Source organism: Bombus affinis, chromosome 9, assembly GCF_024516045.1.
Source record: "Bombus affinis isolate iyBomAffi1 chromosome 9, iyBomAffi1.2, whole genome shotgun sequence".
Classification (NCBI taxonomy): domain Eukaryota; kingdom Metazoa; phylum Arthropoda; class Insecta; order Hymenoptera; family Apidae; genus Bombus; species Bombus affinis.
In genome coordinates, this window is record NC_066352.1 from 714,536 (window position 1) to 741,085 (window position 26,550).

The 26,550-nt window shown below is 40.4% G+C and overlaps 1 protein-coding gene across 2 annotated transcripts; it reads right to left on the reverse strand.

The window, feature by feature from the left end:
* Window positions 1-1,559: 1,559 nt before the first annotated feature.
* LOC126920171 (uncharacterized) lies at window positions 1,560-22,940 on the reverse strand. 2 transcript variants are annotated; one of them, XM_050730175.1, is made up of 5 exons: window positions 22,740-22,940; window positions 15,322-15,472; window positions 14,741-15,081; window positions 10,813-10,923; window positions 1,560-9,897 (listed from the first exon to the last, which is right to left on the reverse strand). In XM_050730175.1, the coding sequence occupies exons 2-5, from the start codon at window positions 15,457-15,459 to the stop codon at window positions 9,657-9,659; spliced, it is 831 nt and encodes a 276-aa protein (XP_050586132.1). In that variant the 5' UTR covers window positions 15,460-15,472; window positions 22,740-22,940; the 3' UTR covers window positions 1,560-9,656. The 2 variants fall into 2 exon arrangements, with proteins under 2 accessions (XP_050586132.1, XP_050586134.1); XM_050730177.1 differs by lacking the exon at window positions 22,740-22,940 and having other exon boundaries at window positions 15,322-15,536.
* Between the last annotated feature and the right edge of the window lie 3,610 nt (window positions 22,941-26,550).

Sequence of the window (26,550 nt, forward strand, 5' to 3'; positions counted from 1 at the left end):
TTCCTTTCAAATCGGCTGCTCAGCGAGATACTTGAATATTCTACGTGATATCGAACCAAGAATCGGCGGATACGTTATTGCGTTTCACTGCTTAGTATTCCGCTACGAGCGAAGTTAAGATGCTCGGTGTCATTAAGCGATTCCCTTTTGTGTCGCTGTTCCACGATGGAGGGCCGCGCAGCCAAGAGCAACTAGTTACTCGATACACCCTTTCGTAGCAAATTCCATCTCTCTCTCTCTCTCTCTCCTCTCCCATAATAAACTGACGGCGTTTGTCTTTGAAACTTGCAGACTTCAGCACTCACGACGACCTACGAAGCATCAAGACGAACAACCATGATCGCGAGACGATTACTCGTAACCTTACCAGCATCGAGCGAATCTCGTTATGCTTAACCAAGGAATCGGTCCTTTGAGGACAATCGACTGATGCGCGGCTCGCGAGTAAGTAATTCCACCTAGCGTGTGCAACCTGGTGTAATAACGAAACACATTGTGAGAGCGATGGTGGTTCACGAGGTAATGCTAGTCTGAGGAGATTCTTAACGGTGAAAAAGATTTAGTCGAAACTTGTTCGAGTAGTTCTTTAAAGTTTTGCTCTTGTGATTATTCGAATTCTCTTTTTAAATAATAGAAACGTTGCTTTCAAGATAAGTTGTTCTACGCGTTTGCTTCTTTGCCCTCCAACTACCTATCGAGTCCTCTTCACGAGTTAAGCGTATTTGTTTGAAGAAGCTACTCTTTAGGAAAAGGTTAAGCCATTCTATGAATCTTTTTCTTCCGATTATTCGGCTACCCCATTCGAAAGATTTTTCGCTGATTTTAAAGTCATAGGAAAATTGGAAGAATTTACTTGTCATGGATGTTTTAGTCTGTCTGTAAGTACTCGAAATATTTACTTCGTGAATTTGCATTCATTATACTCGAATTAAATACATAAAAGTAACAACTACCACTATTCGTACAGCACTTAGAAACTGCGTGAACTTCGACTGTAACATGATAAAATTGTAACCTGTTCAACAAACGAGACAAAGTTTAGATTGCAACGATCCGGCTCATTGTCTCGCGACGGTAACAATAAGCGATAAGCCGGTGACTGTGCAATTGTCAGGAAAATGCAAACAGATTTCGACCGAGGAAAGTCTCGTCTTCCTGTGACCTGTTCACGATGCTTCCAACTGCTCGTTGTTCCACCGGAGAACGTATCAAAGACGCAAAAATATTCTTCTATTGTTAATCTTTTAATATAAATCCTAACCAAACTCCAGACATATTCATTGACATTCGACTCGAGTAAATTACCGGGTCATGAAAATACCGGGCCATTCTTTGATATAGCGCAATAGTAAATTAAATAAATCAGCTAATAATTGTATGCACATGTGCGGCTGCTGCAAATCTTCTTAATTATCACTTATTTACGACAATCACAACTTATGATGCGATATACGGAATAACGAGCGCCAGTTATTATGCGTTTAGTACGAAGTTCCGGAAATATTTCTCAGTTCTCCGATATTTAATCAATATCCCGGATATCGTTGAGAACCGAGCGCCTCGTTGATTTTCTGCCGCTGAGCACGTAGGCTTTGACTGTCGCCATCAAACACACGCAACGATAATACCTGATCATCTACGTATTTGGTAGCAATTCGAGCGATCAAGAATAATTTCCATCGATCTGACATCGTTGTGTGCGTATATATAATTGACAAACATAGTATACTGGACAAACGAAATTTCTACACATTCCAATTTAACCGTCAGAGACTGCTAAAGAAGCTGAAGAAATCTAATAGCATCGCAAAAAGACACACTGCAATACCGAAAGTCTGCTTTGGTTAAGAATAAGGTTCCAGCATCCCGTAGAGCAGCTAATCAGGGTAGTAACCGACGAAGAAGGGAAGTGGCAAATGTAGGACCTCCGGTGTTCGACTTTAGGTTGATAGCAAGGAGATATGGTCGAAGGCAATCGTCGAGTTACTCGTAGAGGCGATACGCGTCTCACGAAACGAAGTTAATCGAAAAGAAGCAATTTGTCGGGAGAAGTACTGCGGCAACGGTGAGGCCTGAAAGAATCAATATCTCTGGTCGTCGCAATGAGCGTTTTCGTGGCTCGTTCTATAGCGAGTTAAAAGTGGATTCCAGCTTTGCCGTGGCTCGAAGCGTGAATGAATAATCAAACGTCACGGGGAAAAGGGGTGGCGGCATGGGGGTCGAGGGTGGAGGCCGGATAATAACGGGTCGGCCATGCCCTTTTGTCCCCGTCGAGACAGATTATTAAACACTTAAACGGCTACGATGGATACGGGCCGTGTATTCAGGGACTGGGTTGTTTGCAGGAAACAACGAGAAACCGTCAGCATCGGAGTAAAATGTTTATTGCACGCTTTCTTTTTCTCCGGCTTGTGTTTGCCGGAGAATTTATTTCGTTGTGTGGTTTAACTCGTCGTTAGATTGAGATTCTTCAGGCAGTTTAATCCTGTCTGTAATATGCTGATTTTAATAATTTATGAGACTGGTTTGATGCGAACACTTCGCTTTGTCTGCATTCTTTTCTTATTAAGAATTCTCATTCGAGAAGTTTCTTCGTACCGTGTAATGAATATGCGCAAGAGAATTAATAATAAAATACAAATTACATATAAGTATCGGATAATGGTATTAATAGGAATTTTAATTTAGAGTATATTTTGGGATTTAATTTCATTAAACTTAAATTTCAAGAAAAGAAAAAAAAAACGGCGGATTATAGAACAGTGACAGTAATTGATATTGTAAAGGTAAGTGATATTAAAAGATATATATTTAGCTCCAAATGTAGCTATAAAGATAATTTCGCTAACGTAGCATTGATTGACATGGTACGGAATTTTAAAACTACATGTACTTCCTTGTATCGATTAGACGAGTGTCTTAACACTTTGACTGCCACATGTCACATGTTTCGCTCAGGACGCCACGGCAGTATTTGTATTATTAAAAGCATATAATGGCAAAATAATAATAAATTGATGATGTAAAACAACATTCTTCCCCAATGGACCGTTTATATTATTGGTGGTCACGGGTGGCTACTGTAGCGCCTTGCTAACAGTTGATAGCGACATATTATAACAAGGCTTCGTTTATTTCAACAAACCATTCGCGTTCGTTATTTCGTCGTAGGCAAAACGTCCAGAATATATTATTGAAACGTATGGAAGATATTAGTAAACAATATTATGATTATTTTTATGATTTCGACGAAACATTCGGCTGCAATGGTAGAGATCCGCAAAAAAGATTATGTTTGTGATAAACCAATGGTAGTGGTGGATCACAACAGAGGAAACTGTGCTGTAGATTTATCAGATCAAATGATAGCATATCCTACACCACATAGAAGAACCCTCAAGCGGTATATAAAATTAGTTTTAGATTTATTGTTAAATACATCAATTTCAAACGCGATGATACTCTATAAACAAGTAACAAAAACAAAAATCAAGGTATCAGATTTTAGAATGGCACTCGCAATGTACCTTACACAGTGCCATTCACCAGAGCCGTCAAATATACTTATTCGACAAAAATTGCGACACGAAATGCGGAGGAAAGAAGGGCAAGCGTACCCGGCACGAAAATTTTGCAGAAAGTGCTATAAAAAAATTGTTAAACAGTTAGGATAAAAAATTGCTGAAATTCGGTCCAAAAAGGTGACCACCTATTGTCCAGATTGTATTGATGAACCATATTTATGTTTAAAGTGTTTTAACACAGCGCACCGTTAGATACAAGATTTATTCTCATTTCTTTTTTATTGATGTTCTAATAAAAATGTTTAATTGTTCAATGAGGCACTTTTTATTTCAAAGTATCTTCTATTTATCGGTTATATTCAAAATGCCCTAAATGTCAATTTTCATTTAATTTTTACAATTGTAAGAAGTTCAAGCGCTCCGGTCACTAATGACCACCGTGGCGTCACAGGAAAACCCGTGGCCGGTCATATATGACCAACGTAGCAGTCAAAGTGTTAAACTGCACGAGTGTTATAATTTTATTAACATCTACAAAATCCAATATCTGTAACTTCTTCGATAATTCTCCCATTAACAAAACGGATATATTAGCAAAAGAGAATATTTGATTATCGTAATGATTATACTGTAACGAGGTAAGAGCGAATTCGCGCGATCGTCGTAGCCTCGTTTGCGTATTCGTTGCTTAATTATCACTTTTAATACGTGTAGCGTCGCCACGCGTTTCTTTCTAATTCTCGTCACGTCGACCGGCCAGCAATTCTTTCCCTTTCAATTTGGACCTTAAGCGGCGGGGAATAGTCAAGCATGGGCGCAGTACTTTAATCCTTTATGAAGCGGAAAGTGGCAAGAAACGAAGCTACGTGTTTCGTGTTTTAAAGCATAATTTAAAAAGTAACGCGAACTCCTTTTTAGGAAGATCCATTTTCTATGCTGGTTAACAAACCACTGTCGGCTTGGGTTAGGTTTGCTTAATCCGCGAACGAATATATAACTTTGTTATTTCAAATATTTGAATATCAGCGGATCTCTAATTGAAAGAAAATTTAACTCGCTCGGTTTCAAATTGCGATAACGCGGACCGGGGATATATACGGTTCCTACCCAAACGAAAATTATTATCCACCCGAAATTCATACGCAGTAGCTACAAAGAATATTTGTACACCGTCATATTCATTATAGCGTGTATATATTAATTAATTATGTTCAAGTATTGACATTGACTTAAAATTGATTTTCTCCGTGAAATTTTTCATCGTGCGTTGAAAATAAAGAAAACTTTCACATGCTCCCACATACGTTCGAATCCTATCGAGATATCGATTCTGGTGATGGCACTTTGCGGAAACCAGCCAGAGAACCGATTGAACTTCCCATCTCGTCGTGTCATTGTTCAGCCAACGAACAGATAATCAAACAGACGCTCGTTCTACTAATGTTAGCCCTGACTTTGATTCGCGACAGCCATTTGCTTGCCCCCGATGAAATTAATTGGAATTTACTTATCGGAAAAACGAGGGCAGATTATAATCTTTCGATAAGTGACAAGATTCGTTTGATTCGGCTGCGACATCTTTGCAAGCGGAAGTCGTATCGTGCGGGGCCATAACCGGCCTGTTTGCATTCTGCTTCGTCTGGTCCGATGTGATTTATAGCGTTTAAATGTTCGAACGATCATGCCGCCGCCGCGCATCGTCTGAGTATGATAGTCACGTCGTCCATTGTTCGTAAAGAGGCTAATCGAATGTTGGCGAATGCGATCCGTAGCGTACACACGCGTCCCATACCATATGGCCTGTTTGCAGATACACGGTGTAACTGTAAATTGGTATTGATATTTGGATTATTCGATAGAAAGTTATCTGTTGGTATCCGAAGAGAGAAGTTTGACAAATCAGCGACCCTTTCTAAAATAATTGGCATGTTCCTAGCAAAACCAGGCTTTGAAGTGTAATAAAAACGAAATGTAACGCGTAGATTTGGAAAATGCATTTGCTATCATTTTTTTTTTCTTTTTTTTTCGTGGAATGTCTACTATTAATCTGGAAATAAAAGTTCAAAGATATACCGCCTCGCGAGTCATGTAAATGTTCCAGCGATAGGAAAGTAGATTTGAGAACGAATCTGCCAACGAGCGATTTCGCGAGTCTCTCATCGTGTGATCAGTCTCGATACAGTACACCACTTTTACGTGGTTGAACTTTTCATGCGAAACTTTCATCGGAAGAGCCAGTTACGTCGGTAACTTTTCCAACGGGCGCTCTTTCGAGCTAGCGTTCGATGTTCGAATCCACTGAAAACTTTCTCCATCGGTGACAACGAAAACGAACGAGAAAACTGTATTCTTTACAGCCAAAAAGCCAGGCAATCGAATCTCATAATTTCGCTGCGAAAGAACGATTATTTGTTCGATCGACGAACATAGTCCGCGAACTGGCGGCGACTGCTGTCTCTACAGAGCTCGTCATTGGCAGCGATGATTCTTGCATCGATCAACCATTAGCCACAGTCCCGGGGGTAATTTCCTAAATTAAATTCTACCCAATCCGTAATAGGGGCGATAATCGGTCATGATTTACTGCTAATAGAAATTAATCATTTCCAACAAACTCTCGCGACGATTCTCCGCGAATGGTTTACCTGTCTATTGTAGCATGAGAGAAACGCGAACAACATTTTCCAAGCGTTTCAGCCACGACGAGAAAGAAACGGGTGAACAAAAGACGCGATGCTGAGGGCAAAATTTGTCAACAAACAAATCAGACGTTGCGCGGTCAAAAGCTTGATTCCCTTAAATTATGGATCTATTGTGCTGGCCGCTTTGCGACTGGCGATACCGGTAATTCCAAAAATGTGCTTTGAAACGCGTCTTATGCATAAAAAACGACGTCGCCGATATCGCTACGGTGGATGAAAAGCGTGGCGGCGAAAAAACTGACGGAGGCCGTGGAGACGGAAGGGAAGGACGAAGAGAAGTAGCTCTTGCTTCTTTCACCCGGGGAATTGTGGTTAACCGTACGGAATCGGTAGTGTCGTGGAAAAGAGGGTTGTTATAAGCGGCCTTACACCACGCCCGGTTTGGCCCGCGAACTGGGGCGGTGTCACTGTCACGGAATCGATATCGTTCGCTGCTACTGAATTTTATTCCGCGGATGAGACAAGAAAAGCGACTAGCTCTGCCCCTTCTTTACCGATCGTTTTGTTATCTCTTCTTTTCCTTTTGCTCTTCGTGCATGCACAGTCTGATTGGGAAATAGCGGAGTTCGTCGTTGCTTTAAGTAAGTTCTATAACGATCACAGGTCAATGACATTTTACAAATTATGTATAAGTAATATTTACGCTTTTATTTACAAAAACGAAAAATTAATTCATTACATTTTTAATAACATTAAGTTGTTATCTCGTTGATACCATTTAACTTTTGACTGAAAGAAAGAATGTTTCTTAAGAAATTATTTGACTTTTGAGTTAAGTATTTGAAATTGTCATATAAGAGATTCTTATATATAGTTAACCACAAAAATTTGTGCAAAACGTGTAAAAAGGCAATTTTTCTAATTGTAATAAGAAGCTATAAAATTTGATTGCAAAACTGGTGCGTTCTATACCAAAACAATTGAGAACTGTTTTATTATTGCTTTATGAAAATATATTAAAAAATCAATATGATACTATACGTCTTTATATTTTTTATTTAAATAAAAATGGACCTCTTTTATGAGGTGTCAAAAGCTTTCGTGACTGACTGTACATCACGTAAATCATATTAATCGATGTGACAGTAATTTAATATGTCCGGCGTTTCGTATAATTCATGTACTCATCGTACCACTGCTGCATGTAACTTTCTCGATTAAGAAATTGGCACGTAGATGCCAGTGTGTGCTCATCCATTCCTCCTATTTCGAAGATTCGAAATTCCAATAAAAAGTTTGCTAAAAACAACTTTCAAGTGTGTAAGTATCCAGAAGAATGCTAAAGGAAGATACTTAGAATAAAATGAAGGACTTTTACAGATACTGTCAATGTTTGGATTGAGACAGTAGCTTTTCAGGTTATATACTTTTCAGACAAGTTGCACAATACGAATGACAATGGGCAAATATTCATTTTTCTATCGACTTGCACACAGTCGAGCTCGCAGAACAAATTCGTTCCACTTATCGACTTAAGAACATTGTATGACGTGTCTGACTACATTCATGGGCCGCATTCTACTAGCTTAAGCTGGAAAATATGTGCTTCTTTCACTTCGTTTCCCATCCATGGGTATCGGTCGCTTTACAAGGATCGAACGCCCGACCACGTGCAGGGCCATTCTACTCACTCATCTACTTACTGCGCTATTCTACTTCAGCGACGTAGGGTCAACGTACAGGCTACGTACATTTCACGTCTGACTATGTGCCGACTCGTTCTACTCCATCCGTTCTACGCGGTCTGCTTGGAAATCAACGAACTGAGCTTATCTTCTGTTCGTGCCATTTCCTCGTCAAACAGAGCGACGATTCGAGTATACGTGGAACTGTGGTCGCGTAGAACAAAACATTGTCGAACGAATGGAGCATTGTGTAACGAACGTTGAGAGTATCGGTTGTTACGAGGACAAAATCTCAACAACTTTTCTGACGAACGTAACAAGACGAATAGAAAGCCAAGACCCACGCATGTCCAACGATGCAAACGCGATCCGTTACGTATCAGAAATATCGTGCGTCGTCGAGGGTGAGGCTGTGGCCGATGACGTCACCGAATAAATCCAAAATCAATTTCTCCGGGAACGAGTCCCGGGGCTTTGGCTGTTGTTCATCGCTGGAAACGGCGTCGCGTCGTTGGCCAGAAACATACAACAATTTTTCATCTCTTATCGTTACCGTGGACGCGCCGTCACCGCGTGGCAAAGCGGAAACCAGTGACAATCGATGCGTGCATGCGGAGTACCGAACCGAAAGGAATGAAAACGGTCAGAGAAGAAAGAAAGGAGAGGGAAGAGCAGATAGAAAGAGAAGGAAAAAACGAGAGGATATTCGTGTAACGGATTCGACGCGGATTCAGGTTTATTGAGTCCCTCGCTTCAACCTTTCGTATCAATATTTATCTCTAATTGCTTGGTTGGAACGAACTACGACGCATTCTACAGCGAGCTATTAACAAATGTTTCCATCTGTTATCGTAGTTAAATCGAAGCAGGCGTGTACACCACAACACCTAGCGATCACGCAAATCGGCAAAGCCACGAAACCAGCTAAGCCGACTTATTCGCGCGATTATCTATTTGTAGCTGCCTGTACGAAACAGTTTTCCCGATTTCGTGTAATATTCGGCTCGACGAAGTACGTAATCCTGTTATATCGAATATATTGACCTACGGTGTAACAATATTACAAAGAATCGTTATTATCGATTGGAACTGGCGAACTGAACACAGCCGGATGCCATAGCAGGCCTTATCCACACTCGTTTATTTCATCCCTTGCTTCGATTCCATCTACCGCTTTTGCTCTGCCGATAGGTAAGCTCATCCAATTACCGAAAATGCAGCTGTGTACGCTACTACGTTCCGGATATTGCTATTTTTGAGACCGACTCGCGTTACTTACACGTCACGCGATACTATTCCCCTACTGTAGCGCTTCCTTTCAACTTCTTTGCAGAACGTTCGAGGGGAATGGTACTCCTGGATATTATCATCGACGTTATTTACAGTGCCATTAAAGTTCAGCGATCACTGTAAGCTTTTGTATTCGATGCCATTAACACATTACGTTCCGCGCCAATTCCGTCTGCGCCATTCAAATTCTCACATTTATTAAATAAATTGCGTTCCATAATGGTTAATGCCAAATTACTAATTATTTAATTTTGCGGTTTCTCACGCGAATAGAACGGTTCTACGTCTCATGAGAAAACACACATTCATATCGAAAAGTGAAATACACATAATACGTAGCTTCCCTTCTTGCCATAGGCAAAATATCAAACTGCTTGAACGAAAAAGTCGCGCAGTACGGAACGTGCTAATATCGATAGGGGCGAGAAGATTTGCTTCGCAAATCAAACCGACTTCTCGTCCAGATATTCCGTGAAAACACCCCTTTGGAATTCTAGCGGCATACAGCCAGCGTGTTATTTCATGTTGTACCTGGCCCAGTCTCCGAAAGATTCAGCCGTATCGGCGTATCCTGGCGGAAGTTGAGGTCGCCGCGTCGCTGATGTGTCGTATTTCCCGAGGGCCATGTCGATCAGGGAGAAACTGCATCCGGCGTACATGGAGGCGCAATCATGGCCCTCATGGCCTGCTTTGTGAGCTCTGCTATACGCATGATGCTCCTCCGGCTCATGAGCGAACAGCCGCTTCAAAGGGAAGCTGTAACAATCAGGAGGAAGGAAATGGAAGGTTGTCTCTGCCACTTCGAGAAACTTGCCAACTGCGCGCGGTGGCGGATTACGAGAAATCGAAGCGGATCGATGGGATCTTACTACTATTTATATCGAACAATGTCAGGAATTTTCGAATGATCAATTTGGTAGAATGACAGCATTTTTTCACATATTCACTGCACTAAATCGCTGCAAAATTTTCAACATTCATTGTACTTTGTTTCTTGTATACTTTTCTACGGTGTATTTAACCTTTTGCGGATGTCGCTGCAGTGGCGACGTTCGAAAGTTCTTCCCAAAGTCGGATGTTTTCACAGTAGCGGCGGTAAATATTTATTACTCCGATCAGTTGGTAGCGCCAGCAGAAAAAGACAAGCAGAGTTTGGCCAATCTATTAACTAGTTCGTTAGATCGTAACAGATTATAAGTTTAACCCGAGCTGATTAATTTATCATTATACAACGACTAGATATTCGTTTCAATTATGACTTACTTGATAATTGCTCTAAAAACGAGAAAAGTACAAGAAACGTCGAACGAAATGCGTGAAAGTGATCTTAGTATGTATAAAATTTGACGTGATTTTTTGCACGAGCAACGAGAGAATAGCGTGACTTAGGCTACGTAGGGGTTGAAATGCGTGAAATATCCACGAAGGGCAACCTTTTAACCTTATTTGCTTAATAAAATTCGTCTCCATTGCCTCGGTCCGCCTCTTTCTCCGGTGAAACGAGATTATTCCGAAATCCCATCGATCCCCGACTAAAGCCCACTCCCTCGAATCCGAATGAAGAGGAAGAAAGGAATCGCGGATGGGAAGCGGGGAACCTTTCGAATCCGCGCGCTGCTGGAACTCCTTTTCTTTTTTACTCCTTTTCCCTTTGCCCTCTGTGAACCTTACGAGAATGATATCCTCATCATCTCTTCGACGAGAGTGTTTCCTTTGGGCATCAGCCGCTGAGAGGCCTCGCAGAGCGCTCGAAGCACGCACGTTCTCCCTTCGAAGTTCATCCTGAAAGAACCGGAATATTAGAATGGAGAAATAAATCGGGAAGAGAGAAGATACCCCAATCGTGATCCGAGTTACCGACTATTATTATGTTATATCGACATAGATGTGGGAGGAAAATTAGAAACGTTGAGTAAATTACGGATCTCTGTGCATTTATGAGAAATTTAAAGATACAGGAACCCGCGGAATGCATATATAAAATAAAACATTCAGTATTCAAATAGATAAATAAATAAAATATTCAAAGAAGAAAGATGAAAGATGTTCTGATGTACGTAACTGTGATAGATAAAAGCTGGAGTCGTAGCTGTTCGATTCATTTATACCCGTATACTTTTGAACGATTATGTACCTTAAAATAAATAATTGTTTCCAGCATGGCGAAAAATATCCAGTAAAAAGTTTACTAATACTCGTATGAAAACACGTAGTAATTCGAATTTTCTGTTGTCCACTGTATGTGCAAAAGTAATATGTTTTTATATAAAATAATATAAAAATAGATTTTGTAGCAAAATTATTTGCTAATATATTCATAGCAATATAAGAAATGTAAATTAGACCGACAGTGAACCTTTTAATAGGATTGAGAATAGCAAAAAATGCAGACTGTGTTTATTTCATCCCCATTCAGCTATTGAAACGTGAAAGAAATGTTGTGAGAATTAAGGGAGGCGATTTCGAGGTAACGCATTTTAGGATTACTCGACACGAAAGAAAAGAAAGAGTGTGGAAGGTGGTAGAACGCGTATTAATGTATCCTTTCGGCGATGAACAAGCGTCTGGTTGCACGTGGGGACGGATAAAAGGGGCGGCACGATGTTTTCTCATCTGGCCGACCCTTCTTCCAGAAAGATTAAAGTTTCCTTTGAAGCAACGTTTCAAAAATTCGTTGCGCGCTCCCCAATAATTTCACCCTTGATTTGAGTGGTCGCCAAGTTGCGATCGATCTTAGAAAGTTATTGTGCAAGGTAAAGTATGAAAGTTCTTGCGACCTATGATCCACGTTGGCATGTATCAAAAAATGACAAATTAAATTTTTAGAAATATAACGAAGTTGTTATTCGTTGCGATAGAAGAAGGCTATTGACAATTAGTCCTAATCTTTTTTTACAAATTCCCAATGACTTTTCAATTTCTTAACGTTACGTATTGGCGTATTTTTTTCAACAAGGAAAATAGATTTAAAACGATATCAAGCTTGTTTACACTTATTTATAGAAACCTTATTTTAATACCAAGCATCTTTGTACTTATTTGCATTCATTTGGCAAGGTAAAACTTTTTCACGATACTGTAACAAGGGCTTGGACTTACCCTGTTTGCGAAATATTTCGATATTAGTCGGGACTTTTATTGAAATACGTAATATTTACTTGAGACCGCGGAGGGTTGGAGAAGAGAATATCGTGAAGGAAACGTACGGCCGCATGAAATAAAGTCGTATCCTGTGATCACCAATTCGGATAAATGCTTGCCATTAATTCAGAAAGATTCCTTGAAAGGGAGAACAGAGTCTCGCAGGAGAGAATCGAAAGAAACTGGCTGAGATTACTACTAGGATGGTTGCTGAGTTCGCGCAGGCGATCTCCTTGCGTGTTATCTCTCTCTCCAAATTGTTTCATCTGTAATATTATGGTTTTCCTTGACGAGGCCTGTCTACGTTCTATCGCCCAGTTTATTGGAATTTCCTCGTTAATTGGCTTCAAAAACGAACGCCTATCCGATTCATACGTGAAACTGCGATTAACCCAATACTATACGATATATCTGCCCTTCAATTTGGTACCATTATCATCATAATACATCAAAGGTGATTCAGTGGGCCGTTCCAACAGATACTCCAAGTATCTTATTAACGCACAAACGCAGTCACACGCTAATTTCCATAATTCCTATTCGACAATTACACACTCCTATTTCTGCGTAGAAATAACCAATTCATAACATTGCTGATTTCAGCCTATAGTTACACGATGGATAGTAAAAGCTTTCTGACAATTTTCTCGCTGAAGATAAATGCACCACTACTAGGTGAAAGCACGGAATACGCGAACAAATAGGAAGCCATTTTCCTGCGCCCAAAATTGATTCTACACGCTGGGTAGAGGTAGTTGGCGTAACATAACGCAACAGTGGTTTTCAAGGAGACGGTTCACAGTAGTTTTAAAGCTGGTTAAGGTTGGTATGAGACAGAAGACGGCGCATCGTTCAACGTAGAATCGCTGCTGGGATACTAGTTGGAGTTGTTTCTGAATTATCCTGCCGGATCATTTCTCTCTTTCAGGGCCAACGACTACAGCAGAAGTAGGTTTCCTTTATTTTTCTTCTTTCTTCGTATCCTTTTTTTTTATAACCGGATACTTTATGTCCAACGAAGACGAGGGAGGCGGTTTGATTATTTTCCTTGGCCGAGATAGAAACAAAATATCATAGAACGTATTTGACGTAATATTACATAGAATTTTTTGGAACTCGATTCTCGGTTTTGTTCAGTTGCGATTTTACAAAACAAGTCGGGCAAGAGCAATGGAACCGATATTTTTCTTCGTCTCACCGTCAATTTCGACGCGCTTAGACACTTTCATCCGCCGAATTCCCTTCCGTCCGTCAATACGTCGACGTTTTACACTAACGCGACCGAAATACATCATCGCAGATGACACGGGAAAAAACTGAGACGGCTCGACGGCTCTCCATAAAGGCGGACGACGATCGTTCGATCACGTCCAGACTCCTAAAGCCGCCGTTACATTTTATTATAGAGGCTGCCACTCAGCCCGGCGCGAAAATTTATTCGTCTCTACGATTTTCAAATGGGAGAAGATCGCCGCTTTTACGTCGCCAAAATGGATACATCCTCTTGAGGATACTTTATAGGAGTCAGCAAAGGCTCTGTTTAATTTTTTATCCTGTATGCTATCATCTTTCCACTCTTCTAGCTAACTTATCCACGCGTATTTTACTTCTGGCGGCAGAAAACAATCGTAGTATAGCAAATCTGGCAGATATGGAAATTGTTACGGTAAATACGTATTACTAGCGCACGAAAATATCCGAGTATTTTCAATAATAAAACTCCCTATTGCTTTGTCACGGAACATAGATCGGCTATTTGATAGCCAAAGTAGTATTCCATGTGTTTTTATTTCTCTTCGACCCCATTAGAGCACACGAAAAAAACGTCATACAGCGCTTGTCCAACGATGTAGGAAAGCGTTTCACTCAGCAAAACAACGTACTACTTCATTCTAGACGACGAATCACGCACTCTACTGTCTTTTTATACCATTAGACATCGCTCTAACTTAAGTCCATTCTGACCGTCTGACAAGCGACGGCCCTATTCTACTTCGTTGACTACGCGCCGCCCCTCTTTTTATACTGCCTGACTACGCGCAGACCGCAGCTACTTTTCATCCACATTTTCACTCTTTGCCTGGCTCAACGTCAAATATTTTCTCCGTTTTGTGGCTTATTAAACGAATTTACGACTAGCGAAATTATTCAGCAGAATTTTTATGAATGACGAGCGGTTGCGAATCAAATATACACAAAAATATATAAAATATTCGAACTGTACAGTATCCGTTGTTATATCTAATAGGTGACACAGAGCTTTGCCTAGGTTCATCTTGTTTAATTATTTTCTCAAAAATCGGAATTTCCATAAAAATCCGCAGTCTAAGTGTAAAATACGCTAATATTGTTTTCCGTAGAACAGGACATCGTGTATAGTTCCTATTATTTTATATTTAATGACTGCCTGCCTATAATCTCAGCTACCTTTCTACGAAATTTCTGCTCAGTAACTTACGCGTTCATAATGGTCTCCAGTTTGTTGTAAAGTTGCCTGCGATGTCTACGTTGCAAGTAATAGTAGTCTGACTTGTGGTACTTGCTTTTCCCTGGTTTCACGTAATACTTATCGTTTCTGTTCCATCCGGAATATTTCACGATGTTCTTGTTGATCGCGTTCACCGTCGAATGATGACCATATTTCTTCAGAGGTTTAATCTCATCGTGTCTCAATTGCAAAAGGGGGTCTAGAGCCGGCTTGCTTTCGTTTGGTAGGTCGTATGAGATACCCCAATTGACTCCCTCCGTGAAAATGTTATCGTCCGGTGTCAGAGTATGCACCGTAAGACATAGAGCGATCTGTAAATAACAGCAAAACCATCAATGTGAATATTCTATCGCTTCGTCGTGTACGTCGTGATAATTCAGACGATGAATAGACCCACATGACATTATTTACGAAATGCATAACGATTGGCTTTATTGCAAATTGTAATATAAAATTGGTCACGATGGATGTGGAAACCGCAACCATCGTCGCTGTGTTACTAGCAGACTAAGTATGACGGGGACAGAGGATGAAGAATTTACTGAACTTACAGAGAAAGTCGAGCCTTCGGGAAAAACGACGTATCGTTTTCTCCTCGACAAACGAGCGTCCCGGTCCGAGTTCACTTGATAATCACTTAGCAGGACGCAGATTATTAAAAGAAGGAAACAACGTTCGTTTCGACTCATGTCTCGCGTGGTTCTGCAAAAGAAGAGGTGAAACGTTACTGTCTGGTCGTTGGGACATTCTAAAGATTCCTCGAAGCGACTGACCTACATCGCACGCGCCACCGCCCGTACACGTACTCATCGTCCCAGTGGAACTTTATTAACATTGAAAAGTGGGAGAAGGAAATAGCCCGAGCAAACGAACCGCGGTACCGAAACTATCAGCGTGAAATCAAGCAACCGAGAGCCCATTTGCCTTTCTATAAATCCCGCCCTTCCAATAACACGTCCTACCTCGTTTATTGTTTTCCAGTAACTACATCGACCACACGGGAAACCCGCACAGCGAAAGAAGATTCAGCTCCATTTAGCCGTCTCATACTGCGTTCTAATTACAAGCAACGGACGAGACGAGTAATGGAACTGTAATAAAGCAACGTTCGTCCGTTTCCACATCAATCGTTTACGAAGAATGAAATAAACTGTCGGTGATTTAGCGAAACGAGATTCAAGTTGACGCGGAGTCAGGCCAAAGAGAAGTATAAACCCCTTCTCGTCGAAGGACATCTCATTAACCCGAGCTTCAAGTGGTGATACAAACGACGAACAAGCAATTTTCCTTCCTAGTCAACGGAACGTTTTCGAGTCACAGGGAAATTATTTTATTTGTTCCGTCGACTGGACCAACCTTCGCGGGAACCTCCCCCGTGGCAAGTTGTAAAGGAATTAATTATTAACTTTCTACGAGAAAGTCTCGTTATAATTTCGCTGGGAAATTGCTCAACGACATTGCCAGAAACGAAAGAGAGATATGAGGTACGTTGACAATGGTCTTGCAGCGTGACCACCGAAGTCATAAGTACTGTCCGTTCTAACAACAACGATGGCTGACGATGAAGAGGGATCGTCGGTGGAAGATTGGTTTACGCTAACTTTCGAAACAATCTTGAACGATGAATGAGCTTAACCCCCCCTGGATCGATCGCCGAATTGACTGCCGAAGCTCGAGACTCGATTAACTCTACCGTGGAAAACGCACGACTCGCGGATTTTTAACTTGACTGATCACTGGACTGCTTTAACCTAAGACTGTTGATTCAGTCTGTGTCACTGCCGTTATCTGCTTTGGGCGACTCTTTCCTCCATATTTTCTTTTGAAAGTGGATTTCTACGACTTTATCTGCCTTATCTTCTTCGCCGTGTTTGTAGAAATTAGAAATGATCTCTAGGCGAACTTTGGTTTAAGTCAATTAGTAGCTCCTATCTTCCATCGTTTTTGTATTATATTAATTAAATTCTTGTAAGACGAATATCTCGCTACAACTTGACACAATCGAATTTCGATAGCAGAGCCGTATCAGACTATTCCAAGCGATTTCTGAATCGTTTAGATTAATTAAAATTCCCTGTGAAAGCTCATGCTTGCGATGTTATTATTTTGCTTTCCTATTATTTTTCCAACCTCCTCCCACGTGTTTATATTTCACGCGCCTCGCGTCAAAGATTTTCTGTAGTACTCGTTGAACGTCTCAAGGGATCGGACAATTTAACAGCAGACGTTAGATAATTCACGTTTGACCCAGCAGTGGTTCAGATATGGGGACAGTCATGGTCGACCCAGTGGAAAAGATCGATAGTAAGGTCCGATACATGCTGAAAGCGGCGGTTCCATGACGATGATGGAAACCTCCCAGCGAGATTTCGCGTTTCCTCCTCTTCTCTGCAGCTCGGTGCTGCTCTGTTCTCGGGCCAATAATTTGTCACACTTCAGCGGCACCGCTCGATAAGTGGACCCGTTAATATTGTAAAGAGCACGTTACAATAGCGGAAGATTGAAACGGGGGCCTGGAATTCAGTCCGCGGATATTTCGCCAGGGAATTCTCAAGCAGTCGGTCTGGCTGGTTGCATATTTCACGGGCGAACCGCGATTTCTCAGTTCGACGTCGATGAACTGGCGTGTGCGAGTTCGCGAGAAGTCGACGTTAATTCGCGAATCGACGTCTCCGGCGACAGGAAGACGAGAGGGCAGCGTATGTCTTCTGGATTGACGCGTTCTTGCGCGATTACACTTCGATCCATCCTCCTAATGGCTCGTACGATGCAACTGCAACCTTTTACTTCGATTTGCTACTTCGTCTTCCTTACCCTCCTTCAGCCGTTTCTTCGCTGCCACTCATTCTTCTGAATGTTCGATCCTTCTTCCACCTCTATTCCGTATTCCTCCGCTCTTATCCGCCCTTTTTTAGTCCCCTAAGCGTGAATTTTCATGAGCAGCCGGTTTTTTCAAGTGGCAGACAGGCCGGATTTCCCTTCCATTGTCCTGGTGCAAGGAACAAGCGAAATCCCAGAAGATTTGCGTTCGAAAAGGACCACTGCATAACTTCCTGGACCTTGTGTTTTATCGTCCAACGTATCGAACTGGGTGAGACAGGAAGCTTTTTCGGAAATTTATACACTCGGTAATTTGTCATAATGGTGGAACAGTCGTTGGAAACGCGACGATACATAACATGCGGATGAGAATTCATGCAGATGACGTTCGTGATCGACTACTAAGCGGAAGACATCGGACGCTTAGTCCACAATGTAGAGTGTAGAATATCGATTGTGAAGAGCTGTTCTTAGAATGTACGCGAGGATCCTCATACATGAAAGTACATTTCAAAATATACCGCATATAGTACAAGCATACAAGTTTTCTATGCTAAATATTCAAATACTTTCATCAGCCAAAGTATACTGTTTTTAGAATCTGAATTAAATTCAGCAACGCATGCCCACTTTTGCAAATCTGTGTTGCTAATATAATTCGTTATATCGTGAACAAAATATATCATCGATATATCACTTTTTCAACCGGATTTCAATAATATTTACATCTCTGTTGCGATTCGTCTTCTATCGTATTAGTTGCAACCGATTAAGTCGACTCGATTGCCCTGGGCTCTTCCAATTTGATTTTTGTAAATAAAAAAAATGTTGTAGATACAGGAAGTTAGTTTTCTATCGTTATACAGGTGAAAATGGTTTTCCAGCCACAACGGAAACGTAGCCAGTATATAGCAAGGAGGAAATGTTGTATTTTCCATCGGTTTTTATATGCATTCCGTTCCAAATCGGTAACGTGAAAATTGTCGTCGCTTCTGACGCTCGAAAACCTTCGATTCTATCGCAGTTTATTTACCGAAAGCTATTGAAACGTCGGATAATATAACAAAATCGATCGACACTTTGTAAGGCACTGGTCTTGAAAACTCAGATAACAAATCCGTGTAACGGATACTCGTACCTTCAAGCTGGTCGTTGTAAATAGAACGCGAAAAACGTAATTGCAACGTAATTGAGAATGCCTTTGCTTTTAAAAAGAAGGTTAAATAAGGAAAGATAAATAGAAGTAAGATTAAAATGGCGGTATCGATGGGAGGGCAAGTTCGATAACTTAAACAATGGAATCCAATCGCATGTGCTGCGATTTAAATTTGGACGAGCGCAGGGCGAACATCAAATCGAATGAAAGTCCCGTCTGATCGAATCAGAACAGCGCTCAGGTTTGCCCCTTCTTCGGAATCTATTAGACGAGTCAACACAAACGATTGAAATTTCTCAACCACTTTCCACCCTCGTTCGTTCCTACGTTCGTTCGTTCGTTCGATCGTTCGATTTGCCATCCATGTAACTTCGCGTACCATCTGAATACTGCACACGCGATTTCATCGTATGTGGAAAAATGTTTCTGTCGATCGGTAAGGGCGTACAAATATTGACCATTTGGAATAGGCTGTAAATCCTGTACAGCTCGCGTCTACATTGTCGCAGAATCGATTCTAAATTTAATTGCGACGAGCGTAGATAAATGAACGGCAGAAAAAGAAAGCAGTTACATCGGAAAGATCCGCTGGTTCGCTTTAGCTAAATCTGGAACAGGTACTTAGATCCTAATCTCGCGAACTTCTGCTTTGATGCTTATAGAAGTTATAGAAGACCTGTTCCTGATATGTAGACACGCGCGGTCATATCGATTCTCGTTTCATGGGGACGCGACTATATTTCAAGGGATGAAACAATTTCGTGAATCGTCGCGGCTATCCGTCAAAAACGCGGGCGAAGAAAAATGAGCAACAGCGAAATGTCGCTAAGCGATGCAATAAACGAACCACGGCCCGCAAACCAGATGATTTTCGAGCGCGATGAAAGCTTTTATTGCATGAATTTCAAATATTCCACTGATCTTTGTCGGTTTATCCGTTGACCAATGAAATTTCCTACAAAATTTCCACGATATCCTCTCATTTTCATTTCTCCCTTTTTCATTCTTTTTCTCGTTTATTAGTATTATTATTTCTTTGTCTTTTTTAAAGAATCGGATTAAACAGCAAACGTGAAACCGATAGTCTGATGAACGAACAGGCAATCGAGGAAACAATATCGATGATTGATCGTTCGCCATGCGTAGGACGCGACGCCTCTGTGAAAATGGAGCGGCAGGACTTTCGTTCCGGCTCGATGGCGGATCCGCCTTTAAGGTAGCAACGAGTAACTAACAAGTAAACTTCTAAATGAAATTCCAACGACGAAGTATCCCGCTATAAATCAATCCGTGAAGCGTGAGGGAAAACATCACCGTGTATATCAAACGGTTTTAGCATTTGTCTCTGCGAATTTTCGCGACAAATTAGCAAAAATGGAAACAAACTTTCGAACGTAAAAAACCTTCTATCGTCCTCAGAAGGAAATAAATAAGAAGAAGAAACAATTCGAACGTCTCTTATTTCTGATTCGTTGCAAACTGATAAAACCGAGAACTCGTGTTGCAACTCGCTGAATCTGTTACTTTCTTTCGAAGAAAGCGACGAAAAAGGAAGGGAGAAGCGTTCGTTTGGGCATCTCTCTCTTGAAATTCCTGATAAATTAACAAAAATGGAAATTCGTCTTAGTACTTGGAAATCTTTCACTCTTCTTTCAAAAGAATAAAAGAAGGAAAGCAACGTTTAACCATTCTCCTCCAATTCGAAAGAAATTTAGAAAACCTGTAGTTTATTCTAGAACCCGATGAAACTTCTAGTTTCTACGAAAGAAAACGGCGGAAGACGAAGAAACGAAAGAAACGAAACATTTGATCGCGTATCTCCTCAAATTTATGGTAAATGAAAGTGGAAATTCGCTTTAGAAGCAAAAGGAGCGTCTATCCTTTCGCAAGGGAGAAACGTAAAGGAATGAAGAAAGAAGCGTTTAAGTGCCTCATCGCCCAAATTTGAAATAAAAATATTTCAGCAACAATAAGAAAAAGCTGCTTTGTAAAATCTTCTTTGCTTCTTTAAAATACATTTGAAAAAAAAAAGAAATGAGGAGAGGAAAGAAACGAGGAAAGAGAAGAAGGTCGCGAAATACAGAGAATAGACTCTCCCGCATAGAGGATAGGAAAGATCGATCCTCCCAGTGGAAGTATCTTGTAACTCAGTTCGGTAAACTCTTTAGGAAACAGGAAATTGTTAGTCCGGCGTGGAAGAGTGGGCGGAGGAAATGATCGATAGGTGACGGGGACCGATACTGGAAAACACGGGGGTAGCCTTTCGGCAAGAACGATGGCAACGACGACGTGATCTCGCTTATCGGGCAACCATATTACCGTGGCATCGACTCCCAAGCCTCTCTTTCTTTCTCCTTCTTTCTCCTTCGTTCTCCGCCACGACGGAGATGCTGGATCGTTAAGGACCGGCGAAGAAATATGATATTGCAACCATTTCACCACTCATTCGTCGAATTCAATTTACGGGAGCCGGCCGTGAAACGACGAAATTGATAAAGATACTCGTCGCCGCTGATTACAACACGCCTCTCGGTATTTTCTTTTTTCCCTTTTTTCGTCAACCTTATCAACCTGTTCATTTTCGAAGTAGTAATTTTTCAATCGCTTATTAACGCCTAACATTTTATTCTCGCTAATAGTAATATACGCTAATGATTCATCAACAATTTCATTCAAATGTGCAGACAATGTAACATTCGTAGTCTAATGTCGAGGTTTTACTAAGAATAAACTTCGAGAGGCGGTGTATATGTTTTTGATAATATCAAAAACAACGAATCTGAAACTTGTTATTTTTGCGAATTTGTCGTAATTTAGAATCTTTTCTTTCTATGTAATGCGATACTCTTTCAACATCAACTGCGATATTCTGATAATTATTCAAATAATAAAGCATTTACATGTAAATTGTAATATGCCAGGAGACACAAAAAATTGTATACCGGAAAAAACCGTAGCAAAAAGTAAAATGTTTCCAAATTCTCGTGTATTGTCGCGTTTTAACACTAGAACTACCACACCGGTCAAATTGATTGGTTTTACGATTTTATTTTAAAATTCCTACTTCATGTTATATTTTTTTCCGCAATAATGTAATGACTTTCTCAACGATAACTAAAAGAATAATATAATGAATATTATTTTCTTTTTTATGTATTCAAACTCAAAATAATTTTGGATCAAGGCTATTTATGTACCTTATATACCAATACCAGTCAAAATGACTGATACCTGTCAAAGTGTAAAAGAGTTCTGCAATCTGTTTATCGAACCCCAATTAACCAGTTTCCTCGTTTTGTACAACTTCCCACATGTTTCTAAAATTTGTACTGCGTATCATTCAATGTGATGATATCTGTTATCAGGAAAATTCCGGATCAGTCGCTAGATCGCTAGATGCTAACGCTAGAATACCACACCAGCCAAAGTGACTGGTTCTACAATTTTATAAATGTGTCAACCCTCGTTTAGGGATCATGGTCCCAGATGGATTAATAATACCAAAAATGTACTACATAACATGGAATTCCTTCTGTAAGAAAGTAATAAATCAATAAATATAAAAGTATTCTATTATTACGTATTTTTTAAAGACCAATCATTTTGACTGGTTTTGGTAGAAATAGCTTCGTGTTAACTATCGATAGTTCTAGTGTTAAATAATCTCCAGGATTTACCAAGTAGACCTTGGCGCGATCCTTGTTCCTCCGTCTCGTCTCAATGCCATTGAAAGTTGACCCAAACCAGTTTAAAAAAACTCAACGATCCTCTCTCCTGTTTCAGCTACCTCATGAAACAGAGTTGAAACGTTTCCTGCCTGTTAAACAAATCCAACGTAGTTCGAGTCACAATGACCGCGGAGAGACGTCGAAAGCCACGAGCGATCGTAGAATCTCATTTCTCGTCCATTCACCGCGGTTAAACGCGTAAAAACGGGAAAAAAGGCGGCCGTGATGATCCGCGACGCAGTCTTATGGAAATTAGTTTACTCACCGGTACCCACTTGCTTCTCGGTGATGTCTTGCCGACGAATGACACTCAGTCCCGTGTCAAACGACCGTTATCATTGCATTTCGAGAGCAGAATGGCCATTGTCAAGTTTATTAGCAACGAACCGCGCGCCACGATGCCTTGTTTGCCTAACAATTAACGAGTTCCGACGGTCGAACGACCGTAAGCAGACTAGGGTGCTAATTGCTGCCACCGCTATTGGTTTGCGGTTGACATTTTGCTCGTACGTCTTGCCTGGCTCGATCAGAATTTTAGAATCTGCGAGCCACGCGAGATCAATGGGAAGGTAACGTCACTTCAGGCTTCGCAATTTAATAGAAAATATTAGATTGGAAAATTTGAGTTTGGAAAGTCCAGGAATCATTCACTCTGTGAAATTGTGTTCTTGTTAACATTTGATGCTGATATTAGATGCTGTAACAGAGATTGAAATGGCGTTACGTTTGCAATTTGCGAAAAACTTGGACCTCTTGAGGGATAAATTTATCGAGGTGAAAAAAAATTGGTTTGAGAATTTACCTTCACTGAACCCCAAGAAAAATATACGTTTATATACAGAAACAAGTGTGTAAATAGAAAAATTATTACAAAATCAGTAACCAACACTGGTTCGTGAGAATTATTTTTAAATAATTTAACGAACTATATATGTTATCCCGTGTTGAGGTTCACTGATAGAGGAACGAGTGGATGAATTTGTAATATAAAAATATATTGAAATAAGTATAGGTATAACTATAAGTACAAGTACAAGTATAGTGTATGTTGACCCAGATCCTCACTCTTACAGTGTTACAATACAATAGAAAGAGTATGATAAGGAGCACGTTCCTATATTTATAGTGAAGGACATTACTAAAAAGTTAAGCTTGGTGTGTAGCTTTAGCTGAAGGCTACAAGAAACAGCAATAGAAATCTACTTACGGCTCTTTTGTTTCTAGACCTTGTGACCCAAAACAAAATTTATATTCAAGGACACAATAATATGGACCTCTCCTTATTTTCAATTTTTTCACTAAATTCTATTCTCTTCGTAACAGCGATCACCAGGTCACGAATATACAAAAGAAAAGGTGTAGAGTTTTTCTTGAAATAATTACTTTAACATATTAAATCATCGTTTGCAAAAACCATGAAAGAGAAAAGCTTGTAGAACGTAGCGTCCAAAATTTTAGGAAATTTCAGGTTTGCGTTTCACGATACCTTTAGCATTGGTTTCACGTGTCGATTACGTTCGACGTAAAGGATCCCGTACCACGTACTTCCAAACTTGGAGCTCTTTACGAAAGAAAAGATTGCGGTTCATATTAGGATTTCGACGTGCAGTTAGAGCGTCGCCGAACGAATATTTTGAAACGAATGAATTTAACAAACATTGAACGGTACGATCGGGAAGGAGACCGTGACAAAAATCCAGTACAGTGTTCCTCGTTAACGTGATAATTCGATCGAAACGATAATTTGCTCGACTTTGCACGCTAGTCCGAACGGCTACGCCAAACAAACCCAATTTGATTACCATGTGTAGGTTAATTTGACGATGTATTCAGCGTTCTAATTTCTAGATTATCACCGTGAACTCTTGGCTATTCGAATTTGACGATCCAACGTGAAAGGAAGAATATACAGTGTCCCTTAATATATCGGACCTACTTTACGAATTAATTATACATTTGAAAAGATTTATTAAGATTTATTAACATTTAAAAAAAAACGATTTATTTAAACATACAGGGAACGAAAATAAGTGGACAGGTAGTGGAAATAGGTATCAATTCAAGATTTCTTTAAAAGCTTGTTTGCATAAAAATATAACTACTAATTTCAATGATTTATTAAGTAATCTACTATAGGGATGTACAGTGTATCCTCGCACAACATGGTCGCCCTAAAGAGCGATTCTACGTGCAAGAATAAGACGAAAATGTAGAATAAAATTTTGTATTCGAGCCTTCGTCTTTGGGAGAATCGAGTTTGAAAATTTATCGAATATATTTCAACTTATCTGTTATCCGAATCCTTTTGCAGAATAATTGAACAATTAATAATATCATAATTTTATGTGAAATAGAGCAATCAAATGACGTAATCGTTTAACTTGTAATTTGTAAAATTCGTTTGCACAGTTACATTTGTTTCGTTACTAAACGCATTAATATTTTTAATTAATAACTTTGAAAACGTCATTTGTAAAATTCCACTATTCGTATTAATTGAGAAGAAAAAAGCCCTGATTATCTTTACAGAAGATGTTCAAGATGACCAGTTTGGATTTCAAGCATGGCCATGGACGTCTTGTTATTGTGTAACTATTCACGGAAGGGAGATATGGTGGCGAACGGTTTCTTGGAGCTGTCGATAGCGATGTCTGCAAGCTGGAAAATTAGGTCGCGTAGCGATGGAAAGAAGCCCGTCGGGACTCGTTTCGAAGTTCCACACGACGAGAAGACAGTGGACCACTTTAAGGAGGAACTTGAGAAAAATTAGCGCTCGCCAAGACAGGGAAAAATTAGTCAGTTCTTGTACCATGAATTTCGAAGGAATCAACGTTCCTAGTCCGCCATTAGCGGCATATGATATAAAAGAGAATCGATGTACACACAGGGAACGTTAATATCGTCGACTGGAATAAGAGTATAAGACGAAATTACGTTGACGAGAATTTTAAAAAAGAACATCGACGTCCTAAAAAACTTGTCCGCCGCGCCGTGCAAAATGGAACTTGCTGTTTTTCCTTCTATCATTTCCAAGCAAAAGGAAAACATTATTTCTAAAGTCATCGCAAATAATATCAAAACGCATTTGCGGTCATTTTTACATGTACGTCTTCCTGAATACCGATTCTTGTCAATCGTTTTCCAAAACGTACATATCGTCAGTTGTGTCTACTGAATCACAGGACACACGCGTAATATCGTCGAATGTATCGGCTAAATCACGTAGGACACACATGGTGTATTGCCTTCAAGGACCACGTACGTATTACGCGCGTTGAAATAATAGAAATAACCTGCAAGCTATTCAGTCCCAAAGCTCGAATAAAAATCTGCCTGCATAAATTCATATCAAAATTACGATTTTTTCAATCGCAGTCGTCTTAGAGATATTCAAATGCGACTCCAACTTACAACGAGACACGAGCGAAAGACTTGAGAAAAATGTAAGGAATGCAAATCGAAGCATAACAGCGAAATTGTGGCGTGAACGCGATAATAATCACCGTCGGTCGCGTTTCCAGCGTCGCAATGATTCTTGTCAGAAACAGCTGGAGCACGACACGTGCGTCGTGACGCGTTGTCGCGGCCGCTTAAAGGGGGTTCGTGCCACGAGGATCAGTCGAGTACAGACCGAATCCGTATTAATCAGTTCACCGGTCGAGCCGCCGCTGATTTACGCGACGTGTGTGCCTCAAGGGCTTGAAGCGTCTACCCGACGGACCAAACCGAACTTCATCGATGACAGCGTAGGGATGTAGGTGTATTCGGATAATTTGGTCTCTCGATCGGTTGTCTGAATGTCTTGCAGCCTTTCTACGCCCATCGGAAAGCGAACAAAGCGATTTTGCTTGCGACCAACTCGAAAATGCTGACTCTGGCGCGATTTGCCTAGAACTCATCCCTTCGATTTGATTTTGCTTTTCTGACGATTTCATGGGATATGGAATGGTCTAGATTATCACGAATATACTATTTTAAGATAGAATTGATTTACGTCTAATTTTACTTTCAATTTTACTTTCAACTTTGCGAAAAATAGGAAACATCGAGTCCTTTATGATTTAGCTTTCCTAACG

Bases quoted from the DNA above. Each gene is read 5' to 3' on its own strand.
- LOC126920171 (XM_050730175.1), bottom strand. From the start codon at position 15,459: ATGAGTCGAAACGAACGTTGTTTCCTTCTTTTAATAATCTGCGTCCTG. The intron at 15,082-15,321 runs GTAAGTTCAGTA...TGTTATTTACAG, and splicing joins CCGAAGGCTCGACTTTCTCT to ATCGCTCTATGTCTTACGGT. The intron at 9,898-10,812 runs GTAAGGTTCACA...TGATTGTTACAG, and splicing joins ATGATGAGGATATCATTCTC to CTTCCCTTTGAAGCGGCTGT.